Source organism: Melanaphis sacchari, unplaced genomic scaffold (genome assembly GCF_002803265.2).
Source record: "Melanaphis sacchari strain LSU unplaced genomic scaffold, SCAv2.0 Contig37_pilon_pilon, whole genome shotgun sequence".
NCBI classification, from domain to species: Eukaryota; Metazoa; Arthropoda; class Insecta; order Hemiptera; family Aphididae; genus Melanaphis; species Melanaphis sacchari.
The window spans coordinates 189,972-206,143 of NW_020271239.1; the positions used below are offsets into that span (position 1 = coordinate 189,972).

Below are 16,172 nucleotides of genomic sequence, written 5' to 3' on the forward strand. Positions count from 1 at the left end.
TATCTACTTAAATTTTACAGGTGTTGGCAATATATTTTACTAGATGCTACCAATGCTACAAATTTTATTAGAACGTGTAATATTTTTTTTACAGGAAAAGTAAAAATAAACGTTTTTTGAGCATAGTACTTTTTTAAATAAGTAAACTGAAAAGATAAAATATGTACAACCCTTTTGAAGCTTTAAAATACGCCATTGTCCATAAAATAATAGTTAGTCATTATCACGTCTGTATTGTTTCAAATAATTCAAATACATTAAATATCTTATCTTTTCGTATAATATACAATGGGCGTACGTTTCCAAGTGCGTTGACTTTTGCGGTGGCGCTTCGTCCACTCACCATGATGTTTGGACTGTTTTTCAGCAATGGGCACTATGGGAACTCAGTTAAAACATCTACTTCCAAAAACATAGCAATAGATACAGAAAGTACTACATTACTTACTACGTGATCAATTTAACTTAACACACGCATTACTTTAAATACTATTAATGGTTTTGAAAATATTTTTATTTTTTTCATATAATCTTAACTCATTAAGAAACAACAATTTTTTGAAAAAAAAAAATGTGTTTTTAATATTTGATATCATTTTTAATTTATTTTTTTTTTTAGTAAAAACACTAATTTTTAATTGATAATTTAAAAGCAAAATGTTTTTTGAAGTACTTTGAAAAAAAAAAAAAAACGAAAAAAAGTTGACCATTTACTAAGTACTCATCTACTCCGCTCGTCTATACTTCAATACTAATAATTAATTAACTATTTTTCCGCAATTTGGTTTTTATAAATTGATATATATCGAATAATTTACTGCTTTTGAAAATATTAAATTGTATTAAAAATGTATGTTGTCATTCAAAAGAGTAAACAAAACTTTAAAAAAATACGATTTCTTTTTAAATTCTTTTTTTAATAATGTTTTTTGTAACGACTTAAAATTATATAACAGAAATATTTTCAAAATCATGTTTTCTTAAATAATAAGAATTATACGTTAAATAGTTCCCATATATACATCATATATCTAAAATAACATTATTCAGAATATTTTGCTTTTTTATTTACTTAAAGGAGTAATTGCTGAAAATGTTTCAAAATAAATGCTAAAATAATAACTACCAAAATTGCAAAACAAATATTTTAATTCAAAAATAATCTATTTTTTTAGACTATTCAATAAAAAAAAATAAAAAGGCATTACCGACTGCCATAAAAAAACTATCTAATCAACAATCACTTACCAAGGTACATATAAATAATAGATGTACACATTTTATAATTCATACTGATATAATGCTTATCAGATATCAGTATTTTATAGCAATTTATTTTCTTTACAAATACAATGTATTGTTTAACAAATTAATTTTATAACATAAACTAAAACGTATAGCCATAATATCGTGATAATTAAATGTTATATCGAACTAACGTGATAATGAACACATATAATTATATCACACATTTTCCATTTATTACTTAATTTATGTATTTGCATAGTATATAAATATAATAGATAAAGAAGTAAAAATAATAGAAATAGTAATAATGACATATTTTGATTATATACACAATAAAAACATAATATGAATAATAACTGTTATAAAATATTTAAATGAATCATATAGAATAAATTGTTGAAAATTAAAACTTTTTTTTAATAAAAATGTATTTAAAATCGGAATTGAAATTCGTAAAATTCGCGAGGAACATTAAAGGTACATTTTACATACTATTGGAATAATATTATATTGTAAAGACAGTATAAACTATGTGTACTTAAAATATTGATAACTATTAAAATTGTAATTTTATTGCTTTAAAAGAAAACTGTGACAGCTTTAATGAATGCAATATTATTATATATTCATAATTACAAATTAGTGGATTAGTATTAAAAAATAAAATAAATAATATTAAATTTGAAAAAAATTATACATTATAATACATTATAATTTATAGATTCTTTATGTTTTTCACGAGATAAATGGTGGAATACTTGAAAAATGCATTTTTATATTTTACGGCACTTACTGCGAATGAAACTCAAAATATATTTCAAAACATATCTATGTATGATAAATTCATTATATTTGCTCATGGTTACAATTTAGACACACGAAAAATACCGAAGACGAAACAAATATTGTTTTACTAAATTATTCACACGATTGTTATAAAATGAAACATTTTTGAAAGTTAGCGACTACTGTTGTAGTAAAAATAAATGTCGATGAACTTATAACTTACAAGGTCTATTTATTTATCGTTAAACCGTATTAAATTATGATAAAAAGATACTCTCAATCTTCTAGAGGTACTTTTATCCTGTATTAATAATTTATATTTTTTTTTACTACAGTTTAAATATCAAAGTAAATTATATAAACAACAAATGTTCACGTTATACTTGCATTTCCTAAATGTAGATAAGTGTGACACTTAGAAATAAATTATTTATGATAATTTTTAACAGCTTAATTAGTAAAATGATATTTTTTAATGAAATATAATAAAATATTAAAATGTGTGAATTAAAATGTTCAATCTTATAATACTTTATGAAAAAATTAAAAATAAATAAGATATCTATTAATTCAATGTAAACACATAGTAAAGATACCTTATAAAAGCTTACACATAAAAATTAATGTGAACTAATTTATTCGAATAATTTTTAAATTATGAATTTTTTAGTTAATTTTATGGTTGTTATCATTTTTACTTTTAGCCTTAATAGTGAATAACCCAATACTATATTATAATGAAAATTAAGTAACCAAAATATTATATTAATATTTACTTTTGTATTAAATATGTAAATTATATGTCTGATAGTTTATTACTATTTATAAATTAACAACAGATATTAAGTTAAATCAATGATAATTATTTAAAAATATAATCATCAAATCAATACATGTCGTTTATCTTAAATACTGTAGTATTTGATATTGTAAATTAATATTTTTAGTTCCGTTAAAAACTTTCAAAAACCAAATTATTCAAATTAGATATCTACGTCATATTCGTAAACAAAATGATTAATATTAGCTTTTTAATGCAATTGAGTTAAAAGTTACCCTAAGTTTATTTCAACTATTTTATGTGCTAACCAATAAATACATAAAATAGGTTAAACTAAAAAAAGAATTCATTCGCGACAATAATCTCAAATAAATCATGGCATTTATTTCAAAAGTTTATTTTATTCTATTGTATCACATTATTTATTAGCACTTATACGTATTTATCACAAAAATTATCAATTACATTCATATCTATATCAAATACAGTAGACGCAGCTTATAAGACTCACTTTGGGACCAGCACAAAGTGAGTCTTATAACCGAATAAATCGTATAGGCGAAGTGGAAAAAAAAATTAATTACGTATTTATAAATTTTATTTTACTACATATTTTGCTTTGATTTTAATACATTAACACATATTACATATTACATACTTTATTATTGAATAAATTTAATAATTCCGATAAAAAAAACTAAAATTATATTCGTTATAATTATCGTTGCGATAAATGTGAACTTTTATCTGCGATAAAAATTATTATACGTTATAAGGTACCAACAGAAACTAGAAATAATCAACAAGAATATTATTTCATTTTTCAAAACCAATTTATTTCTAAATTATAACCAAAAAAGTTTATTTTCTACTATTTATTTTACTGAATTTGAGTCTTATAACCGAAGTGTTGAGTCTTAAAACCGATTTTTTTTAATGTATTTGGATACGTCCGGACCGTTCCAGACGATTTTGAGTCTAATAAGCGACTGAACCTTATATCCGTGAATCTTATAAGCGGCGTCTACTGTATATTTAAACTTTTTAAAAAATCTTATTATTGTTCATCTAATTTTATTGAAATATTTTTAAATTTTAAATTTGAGAAAAACAAAAATGAAAAAACCAGTTTTTTTTAGAATTTTTAGTTTTAAACATTGCAAATTATTTTGTAGTTAAAATTTATAAAATTTTTAATTTTAATAACATTGACTTGAACGTGTATTATAAAGTTCCTCATAAATTATTCAAACATTTCAAAAAGATAGTTGTCGTATAATTTTTGTATACATATTTTAAGTTCAAATGTTGACAAAATTATATTTTTAAACAGAAAATCAAGGTTTTACTTATTTTGTTGAAATACTACAATTACTATTCATTCAGATTAAAATCTATATTCTATTTCATACATTATAAGTTATAATAAACTATAAACATTGACATTATAAGTATATTTAAAAATGGTTTTAAGCTATTCCATCAAAAATGTATTTGTTGTTCTACGTATAGTTTATCTGTACTGATTTATAAATTATAACAGCTAGATAGTAATATTTTATGAAATAATATTATAGTAACTGTTTTATAAATTACTATGTTATTTGTTTTAAACAAAAATTCGATATAATTATTTTATTAGTTATAATTATAATTGAGTTTTTTTTTTTAAATAAATTTTAAATAAAATAACATTAAGTTCTACAAATTATCATACGTTTACATGTTTTCAGACTTATTTGCATACTCATTTCTCCTCTTCAATTATTTTTAATGAATACATTCAATAAAATACTAAAATTTAAAATGTTTAGGTACTTTACATAAATAATTTATTTTAAATTACTATAACTTTATAACATACACCATGTAGAAAGATAAGATAGTAAACAAAGTTATTTCATATGAAATTTCCGCCATCAGTTTACATTGTTATTTTTATATTTTATAAATATTTAGTTCCGATATTACTCGTATATTATGATTAAATTTACCTTATCTGTGATTAGAACTTTTTTTTACCTTTAATTAAATTTTACATTTTAACATTTTCTCTACAGTACTAAGATTAAGAAAATGTGTATTCATATTTTTATAGATAAGTATTTTCATTGGTTGTTTATATATATTTAAATCCATTTAACTAAAATTAAAAATATTTTTGAATTTTTTGGTATTAATGGTTTTATTTTTATACATTAATTATAAATTAATACATTTACAGTTTAAAATCAAAATAATCTAACACTATAATAATAGTAATAATACTCATAATACTATAATTTCTTTTATATTAATTGTTCTAATAATATTATACACAGATAAGAACAATATATTTTTTTTATGTGATCCACACACTAATTAAAAAAAAAATTGATTACATTTTTATTTAACCGAGTTGTTATTATTTTCCTTATTAACTTTTAACTTATTTAATATAACCTAACTTAAGTTAAATATTTTTAATAATTTACTCTCCTTTGTATATGTGAAGTTAGGTATAGGTTGCTACCTGTTGCAATACATATATATAATTATAATTCAAAACTAGGTAAAGAAAACATTTATGTTTTAATATATAATGGCATTTATTATTATTTTCTTGCTCATTAAATATTAGTAGGTCAACAAAAATTATGTACTTACATATAAACTAGGCTATATAATGGCTCGTATGATATAGATAAAATAAAAGACGAAAAATGATTCTTCGACAGTGATCGTTATCGATAATTGGTCGTTGAATAGTGCACTGGTATGAATAAATTTGTTTTATTTTATTAATATATACTGAAAGTAAATGGAAATAGCGCTAAAATCAAACGGTTTTCTCGACGTTGGATATCTGTAGGAAGGACTGGGATACTCTACTGAATAATGCTCATCCAATCCGTTAGATAATTTGGTTTAGTTACCAACATGAAATACTGGAGTGTTGTTCACCGTATAATCAGGTACAAAATACAACAGGAGTAAAAAATGCATTCAATTTATGAAAAATTGCTTTAGTGCATTCGATAAAATTTTAGACCAAAATTCTTCGTGCTGCGAATGAAATACACATCAAGTAACATGCTCCATGTTTTTTTAAAACTTAAAATTATATTTATTCTTTTATCAGAAAATATAAATAAAATATTTTTACTCATTTCTCTAAACTATCTCGAGTTATGTCTATTTGTTTTTATCCTTAATACCCGTGACACTCTCTAAAAAATGACTATATGCTATTATTTTTGTGATTTCAAAAAATTTTCAGTCGCGCGATTTAGTTAAGCGTCGAAAATTTCTTTTTTCAACATTTGAACCCATTATACGCAAGTACCATAATTTTTTTCCGGCTTTTAACCTGTTATTTATATCGACTGCAACCACCATTCTACGAGTAGATAGTATCTATTGTAAAAATAAATAACAAAACCACTCGCACAGTTACCGTTTAAAGTTTTAACATCAAATAATATATTGTATAACAATAATATTTTCCCGGAACTGTGGACATAACTCAGTCATTCTACAAAACATAATTATGTAATACCAAAATCAATACAGTTAAAAATCACTTGAAATAAACCATAGGGCACTGAGTATCGTGATCAATGAAAGCTGCGAGTATAAACTCATAATTATATACACAAAATACTATTTTCGATTTTACATCTGTCTTGAGCACCGCGTTTAAAATATGTTTGCCCTCAAACACGAATATTTCGCATATTATTTTGTCCACAATTGAGGTTGGTAAAAATCATTCAAAAGTACCTTAACTTAAACAAACTCATGATACTTTATTCTATCAGTATAAAAACGTTCAGCACATTTTGTATGTATTTTTATTATTATTATAATTTTTTTTTTTTGTTGTTTGTTTGTTTTTGATGTTGCAAAATTGTTTGACGACATCTTTTTCTATCGAATTATATATATATATAACCACCAAACAATAAAAACTATAGTTTATTATTCATAGTACAACTATACACATTCTTAAATTCCAGGCACTGCAATGAGTACAGCGTGTACCTTGATCAAATCTAAAGTTAGGGGCGGTTCCTTTAAAGATGGCAAACATCAACAAATATCATATTTACTACGAATAAGACAAAAATCAAAACGAAATGAAAATATTGTTTTGTACCTATCAACAAATTGAATGCGGAGGTTGACTCAATATAGCGTGCAAGTCTGTATCATACCAAATAATATCATCGATCGTCATAACATTAACAAATTGTGATCCTGCAGGTCGTAAACCGTCGTGAAGTCAACAAAAAATATCAACGATGCGTTTACCTGTGTCCAGACAAATTCCCATAGTCCCATTCGCCGGGTTTCACTTCGAACGGCACGACTCGCTGACCGCAGGCATCACGTCTACGGTCGCCCTGTGTACGCGCGGACAACTAGTCGGCCTTTGGTCTTACGTGCGAAGTTCCCAGCGGATACGGATGGACACTGGACGCACGCCGGCGTGTGTGTCTAGTTTAACCTGGTTCGCTGGGATCGCACATGTCCAGATTTTGTCGCTTATTTCGGATATGCGAATAGCGCGCTGTTCTGATAACGGTACTGCGGTAGTGGTATGACGACTCGGAAGCGAAACACGAACGGCAGCTGTCAGATTAAATAAAGGTACCACCTATGGAAACTATACGATTATTATTATTATTATTGTTATTATCACTAGTTTAGATACCGTAACAATATCGTTATGTCGTTTGGACGATCGGCGGCGAACGTTGACGGACGGACACTGGCTCGGCGGGTACGTGTGTATGCCTACCTACCGACTTTTTATTTGTATAGCGTAATTATAACTCGGTCTTGACCGTACCGCGTCACCCGCGAACGCCTATCGTCGGCAGCCCGCGCCATTGCGCCCTCAGTGACCGATGCGCCCTCAGCGACCGATGCTTTGTGTTCATGACGTCGTCGCGTCGTACAAAAAATAAAAATTGAAAAATAGATAACCGGTCTGTGATTAGAATATCTCGCCATTGAGTTAATTAACCCGTTGGCGTGAAAAGAAGGGATTCCTAGACTTTGTGCACCCCCAAAAAAATAGTCTTTTTTCTATTACATTTTGATTATTGTGAAGTAAAATATGTAATCAATTAAATAACAATTTTTTTCTGTACCTGCTATACGTATATTGAGGATTATAGGTGTCAGTGTAATGTCATTCCATACAAAAAATGATGAAGACTGATGATAAACTGAAAAATCATTTACATCATTGCAAAATCAATGCACTTATTACTCTGCTCAAAATCTAAAATTGAATACTTTAAATATTTTCAACACTCTTATGACAATTTTTTACCATAAAAAAATAATATGTAATATAGCATGCTAAATTTAAAAAAGTGTTTCAGTTAAAATTTAAATTAAATCAATCTTATTGTAATTCAAATATATCACCCCTTAATTTATCTTTCCTCGACACTCAAACTCAATGCGTATTCTCGTGTTTTCTTAGCATTCATCTATAAATCATGAACTCATGTAGATAATATATTATGTATCATCATTATTTAATTAAATTATATTTATTCTTTATATTTAGGTATTTTTTCAAATAATAATACACCATAAATTATGTTAAGTAAAATTGCTTTACATACAGGCTACCAAAATAACTGCAAAAAAAAACATAATTTGTTCTGAAATGAATGTGGTCACTATAATATAAACGCACTCAATGAGATAGCCCATAAAGATTTTTTTTTTCTTTCTTCAAAATTTGAATTTAATCAAATTATTCTTAGAATATTGTCTTAAATGTAAAAATAAACTTCCTATTCATATTTCTTGCAAAACTCTTAAACGAATCGATGAGTGACTTGGTAATTCATTTGCCTTTCGTTTTTTATGTATTATACTCTGATCAAGTAGGAAAGACAGCTCGGTAACAAATAATTATTGTCGATTAGTAGTCATGCAACACCAATTTTTTATCACCCTCGGGCACCAAGTCAACCATCTATATTTTGTAATTATAACCTTATAAATCATGCTCCTGTGCATAAGTCAGCTGTCAAACTTTTCATTTTCGATTGAATAGAATAAAAAAATAAATACTCAAATTTTTTAACTTAACTTTGGGGAATGGCAATTAAAATCAACACCCAAATTAAATATTTAGGCCTGATCGTAGACAAACGCCCATCTGGGGACCACACTTAAAAACAACAAAGAAAAAACTCAACAGTAGACTACACCTTCTCCGTCCTATACTCAAATCAAATCTTTTCCTTTAAACAATAAAATAATTATTTATAAGTCAATGTTAAGGCCCATTCGGGCTTACGGAATACTCGTACAGATATGGGGCTGCACTAAACCATCCTAAACAAAAACAATTCAAGCATTTTAATCCATTACTCTTCGTTTACTAACGTATGCATCCTGGTATGTTTTTAACAATTCACTCCACAATGATCTTAAAATTAAAACCATAACTACAATTACATCCAACCACTGCAAAAATTTTCACTCTAAATAAGCCACCCACACCAACCCACTTATGATCAATCAAGGCAGAGTCAACCTACCAAATAATCCCACCCGGCGATTAAAAAGACGATGTTGCAGGGATTTACTTAATCCCTGATCATAATTTTTCTGAGGATTCTGATCACTGGACAGCCTCCCTCTTCATATTGTAATATTTTGTAAATATTGTCCATATTATATCTCATTTGCTTATTATACGAATTACAGATTGTAAATTTTCTATTTTAATTATAAAAAAAAAGTTTTTTACTCTTTTTGAATGACAATAAATATTTTTAATTTAATATCTTAAAACGGGACATTATTCAGAGTGTTTCAATCTATAAAAATTGAATATCAAACAAATAGTTTATTGATCATGATTTTTTAAAGTTGAAATGAGCGGAAAAGTGAGCCAACATTTTACAGAATACTCTGCTCTACTTGACTAAATTATAATAATACAATTTATACTTATAAATCATTAGCTATTCGTCAAAAATTTTATTTGTATACATCGAAGTACTCCAAAACATATTATTGGAATAAAAAATAAAAATGCGTTTTTCCATTAAAGAAATAAATAAAAAATATAAAATATAACATTTAAAAAATGTTATTTCTTTACTGACTTATAAAATTATGTTTAAAAATATTTTCAAAATATTAATAATTTAAAAAATAATAATTATTATTATTATTAGCGTTTTACGTTAAATGGATTATTCGATATAGCAGGACATGCTATATTCTATTACTAAAAATACTTTATAAATAAAAAATCAAACATAACAAATATTGTCAAAAGGAACTCGCAATGATATATTATAATATCATATCTTTACATTATGGTTGTTTCAAGCTGCCCAAATTATTGGTAAGTATTGGTCATAATGGAACATTGATATGTCTATCATATTACAAGGTACATACTTATGTTATTTTAAACGTCCTTGAATTTAATCTGATAATGTAAATTAATTTATTCCAAAAGAAAATTATACATGATATGTCACATTTTATTATTTATTATAGGGTAGGTACCGATATTTGATACCGATCAAGGCGAAGAGTGTATTAGTATTAATGTTTTACTAAAATATGTTTATTTAATTTTTTGTTATAAAAAAGGCTTGGATTTAATAAGTCAATGACCCTTATCAGAGTTCATTCATATGAATAGATAAGTGGACCTAATCACAATAAAAAAATTGTCTATGAACATTTTTAAAAATTAGGTATTTTATAAACATTGTTAGTATGAAAATATAAATATTGTTGTCGTATTAATTATTAAAAACTTTTTCCAAAAAAAAAATGGACCAATAATTATCCCGATATATTTTAGACCACATTATATATCTTGTATATGTATCTATATTAATCAGTTTGGGAACTTAAAATTATAAAATTTCATACCAATACATATCAATATTTTTAAATGTTATGATTTTTGTGGCATACAAATCATGCAATATATTATGTATATTATATGTTCATTATTTGTACATCTGGTGAAATAAAAATGTTAACCTTTTATTTTATAAATTATTTTGATTTAATGCTACGGAGAAGTACATTTTTAAATTTTATATTATTTATACCCAAACCTTAAAAAACCTACTAATAAGTTCTTAAAGGACTTAATATTTTTATAATTTCGGTGTATTTAAATAACTATTAATTTCTATAGTTGAGGTTTGAAATTTTTTTAAATATTTATTTATTTCAATGGTATATTAGTATATTACCTATTAATATAAAAGTAGTATAAAGTCATTTTTTTTATAATTTGACTTCAACTTTAAATAAAAAATCAACATGAAACATGGACTGCTTAGTGCATAATTCAATAAATTTTAAAATTTTATTACGCTGTATACTTTGTCTAGTTTTATTTAGAATATTAAGGAAAAATATATGTAAATTCGTAAAAATCAAAGTCATTAAAGTAGTTATAAAATCAGTATATTTTTTATAAATCAAGAACAACGTTAATAATAGGTACTAACACAATATATTATTAAAATGCGCACGATATTTTGAGTAATTTTACACATTATATTTTTGTAATTTCGTTATATTTTAATTCTCTAAAGAGCTTAGTGCATTGACTGTAAATAATTATCTCTTAATATTAGCGTGTGAATATACATGCAATGAATAGAGAAAAACAATAGACACGTTTTAAACATATTTAAACTGTTCGTGTGGAAAATATGTATCTATATTATAAAAGCATGTTATTAAAATAATAAGCACTGTTGCGCAGGTTAATTATTAAATTGCTAGTTATAAAAATATTATTTTTACAAAAACATACAATTATGAAAACAGAGCTTTTATTGTAAAGCAAAATTTTTATCATGTATAAATTGATTATTTATTTCCTAGTATATTTTGACTTATAAATGTTGATTTCCGATTGCCAGGCTTTTGGACTTTTCACTACCAGATTAACTCTGTTCAGTCAGTTTATGTTGAGATAAGTATCCGTTAAGTATTACACTTACTGCATCTTGTTGAAGTTTTAAAGAAACAATAATTTTAAAAGTATTCTCTATGTCTATTTTAGGTATTAGATATCAAGATTTGATAATATACTATAACTTCAAATTTAAACATTTTCAAAATTATAAATAAACAACATACCATAACTAAAAATAATAACTACGCCTTTTAGTTCAAAAAATAAATCTGAAAAATCTGGTCATAAACTTAACTCAAAAATGTTGGAATTTAGTAAAATTGATGTAGGTATGTCAATAATATATAATCAATATATTACCTAAAATTAAATACATAATTAGTCAAAATATTGTAAAAATTATATTATATTTTTTTTTTTTTTTTTTGATTTACAATATTGATTTTTTTCTTTTAAAGTTTATCATAAGTTTCGTGGTTTTGCTATTTTTCCGCGGATTTTCCTAATGATTACATAAAAAATGACCTTTAACTAAAATATCAAATTAAAAAATAATGAGGTCATACAAAACTTTTAGAATACCGTTCCTAATAATATAGCTGAAAGATGATAAGAGATAAGTCATAGTAGTAAAAAAAAATAAAAACCTATTATAAATTAAATCACATTATCACATACTTAACCTCCCTTTCCTTTTCAAATAGAAACCTAAAAATTTAATCAAACAATCTTGTAAATTTGAATCAAATCATTAGAGTATAAACAAATATATTTAGATGTATAATAGCACTACGCATAAAATTACATTCATACCATGTATAGCATACATAAGTTACTCATTAAAACTATTCAACCTGGAATTTGTTAAATACCTACCTATTTTTTTTTATTTTAGTAAGTCTCTAAACCAATTAATTTTAAGTTTTCAATACATTTTACCAAAAAGTGATATAGAAAATAATTTTTTAATTAGTGAATTACGGTGAGAGTTTAAATTGACATTTAGAGTAACAATATAATTTGACTAATTGTTAAAGGATAAGATTTTTTAGGTCCTGATGAAAATTTTTCTTGGTAAAATACTAAGAAGAAGATGTTATTTTTTGTAAAGAAATAGATTGATATAAAACACCCAAAGCCGTTTAGTTTTAGAGGACTTCCCAAAACCCCATGACTAAATACCACAGTCCATGCTACAAGTCGAATTATTGTCTATTAATTTGTCAATGGTAAGTGTATAGATGGAATAAGTTTAAATGTTAAAAAATATCTTAGAAAGTGGAGTTTAAAGCTCACTGTTTTATAGATAAAAACCTAAAATATATCAAATTAATGAAGAATAAAGAATCTATACTAGTACAATTCTTACATACTTCCCTCCAAATCAAAAATTATAATGCCAGAATTTTAAATGTGTGATATTTAATATTACGACCGTGTTATAAACTTAAATTATTAACATTTTTAATTTGTAATCGAAAGTGCACAAAATAAGTGATATTGTGATATTTTTTAACATCATAATTTACCTTTTAACGATTGTACATAATATACATTATACAGTATAAGATTTATTTATCATATCAATCTTATCTATAGCCTGGTAATGATTAAAAACGGTCTGCAAACATTTTTGCATCAATTACTAAAATACATAAATTACATCTTTGTATTAGACACGAAAAACATTTCTATGAGGAAATTGATCACCTGACTATAGTTTTAAGAATTTTATTTTTAATAAATGTATAGTCCTAAAAGTAATACAGTGGTTAATTTAACTTTCCGCCAAAAACTAATCGCATTTATCATAATATAATACTAGAAGCTTTTATTAATTTATAAGGTCAATACTGGTTTACAGTAGAATGGTGTGATTAAATTCTTGGTATATATTTAGTTTAAAATCAATATTTACATTTTAAAAATGTCATTGTAAATAATAATATTCGTAGTAGCGAAAAGTGACAAGTTCCAACGAATCATATTTTTTAAATTACAATAAAATAACTGTAATTTTTATTTTTTGTTAAAATATTAGCCGATTTAGTCGACATTTAAAATTAAAATGTCTATAAAACAAAATCTTGCATATTTATTTTTGAAATCTTTAGATGTCTATGAGAAAAACTTACGAAAAAACTTGTATTATATTCCAAATTGAAAATTTTATAGATTTTTAACCAAAACATAATTTACAAATTTTCGTAATTTTGATGAATTTCATTGAAATTTTAATCTTGAATAGTTTTAAATAAAATTACGAATGTTATATATTTTAAATTTATTTATTTTTAGTAAGAAAACTTACGAAAAATCTTTTACTAAATTTTCAAAATTTTGAACTAACAAACATATAGTTTTTTTTTTTTTTTTTACTAATTGTTTTGTTTTAAAAATAATCGGTTAATTTTACTTTAAACTACTTTCACACATACCAAAGTATAAACTAAATTCAATTTGCTACCAAAAAAATTAAAAGTATCTCTTGGGTTCGGATACAAAAATAAAAATCATGATTAAACATCACGTATTAGACATTTATTGCTTCGCTCGAAACCTTAAAATAGTTAAGAAAGTAACTATCTCCGTCCTCGCCGTCCTCAAACTTCAGCCAATGAACATATCTAAATAATTTTTATGCTTATCGCAATAGTGTATAATATCGTAATATGACGTATTTATCCACAAGTACGATACACGTGTACTATTTATAAACTACACAATACACATATTATATTATTATTATAATTAGCGACGAGTCTTAGATCTCAATTTAATTTTTTTCAATATGTTAGCGATAATCAAACGTTTCTGGGATGACGGTAATTTATTATGACTAAGCACTAATTTACATTAATATTACTTGTTCGCAGATGATAAGAAAATAATATCAACTGCGCGTGTCCAAACAACAAATTATTATTATACTATACGCGTACGCGTGTGTAGAATACACTAAACACCTTCTACCTACAATTATTAAAACACAACATATTATTTTCATCATTGACATGAAATTGCATTTAAAGTGCACTAGCTGAAACTAATTCGAACGTGTTCTCGGTCGATTAGCTTACAGTTTATTGCACCTGTTAATATTAATTATTATTATAGTGTTACCATGCAGTATAATATTATTATTTATTTATTTATTTATAATAATTATTGTTCAACGCGATATTTGTATTTGTTTAAATTAAACTAATACCTATATATATATATAAGTACTTATATTGTATCCTTGGTTTGTAAACAATTTGTGAGCAATAACGTTGAAAATCGTACGCACTATTAATAATTTAATATACGATGATGGTTATAACTTCGATTTTCATGACAAAAAAATCTCGTGATCAGTGTTTATTGGTGGTCAATTAACATTACCATATTCTACCAATATCCCTATTATACGGTTAGGATAACCGAACGACTGTTTCGAAGACATAAAAATATCAATCACGTCGCAGTCCATAGAACATTGTGATCCTATATTTTTTTTTTTCAATTGTTATTAACTATCAGTTCTTTTTTCAAATTTAGTAAATTAATTGCGTTTCGTTATATTATGTGATAAATTAATTTATCATTATACAATGTCATCAAATGTATAAATTGTACACAATATGGTATAGATTGTAAAAACAGTATTTTTAAACGAACAATAATAGTATAAAACAATATATTGACATTTTACAGACGCAGATCAAGAGGGACATTAAAAGTGTTATAATATATTACACATGTTTTTATAATAGTTCATACGTCTTAAAAATCCATGAATTTAAAATATAAAAAATAATATTAATATTGTTGTTAAATCTTATCTAATCTATTGCATACTAAAATTATAATTAAACCTTTTCTGAAATAAATATAGCCCCTCACCATTTTAGATTTCTTGATCTACGCCAACTACTATTTTTACTTAATCGGTATAGGTAATATTCTCATATATTATTTATAAGAAAAATATTGATTGATATACATATTTCAATATGCTCTACGAGATTCACCAGTCGCACTTATTAATCAAAATATGTTATTATTATCATAATATTAATTTATTATTACTTAATTTTTTTTTTTTTTTTTATGTTATTTGATCTTTTACGTGACTGTTGCTGTGTATGCATTACATTTATATAATATGATATTATATTAAATACATTGTAATACGGGCTTATTAAATCCAGAGGGGTTATACGAGTTCAAAATTTTTTTCAAACAATTTCTCTTCTAAAATGTGATGAATATTTTAATTTATCAGTTGCAGTTTTCGTTTGCAAATACTATATATAACTATTAGGTGTACTTATGTACCTAATGCTCAGTGTGAATATTGTCTTTGATTTATGCTACAACACCGAATGATACTATACATTTCAAACAGTAAACGTCAATATTCTTTGATAATTTATTGTTATTTGTTTG

At 24.8% G+C, this 16,172-nt stretch overlaps 1 protein-coding gene across 2 annotated transcripts in view; it reads right to left on the reverse strand.

Annotated features, from left to right (window-relative positions):
• LOC112597119 (adenylate kinase isoenzyme 5) overlaps nt 1-7,597 on the reverse strand; it is a 35,494-nt gene extending 27,897 nt beyond the window's left edge. The window contains exons 1-2 of one of the 2 annotated variants that reach the window (XM_025343046.1): nt 7,512-7,597; nt 7,109-7,454 (exon numbers count right to left, since the gene is read on the reverse strand). In XM_025343046.1, coding sequence (XP_025198831.1) covers nt 7,109-7,130 — 22 coding nt within the window. In that variant the 5' untranslated portion in view covers nt 7,131-7,454; nt 7,512-7,597. Of the gene's footprint in view, nt 1-7,108 lie in introns of both variants that reach the window. The other variant, XM_025343045.1, reaches the window with a different exon arrangement.
• Between the last annotated feature and the right edge of the window lie 8,575 nt (nt 7,598-16,172).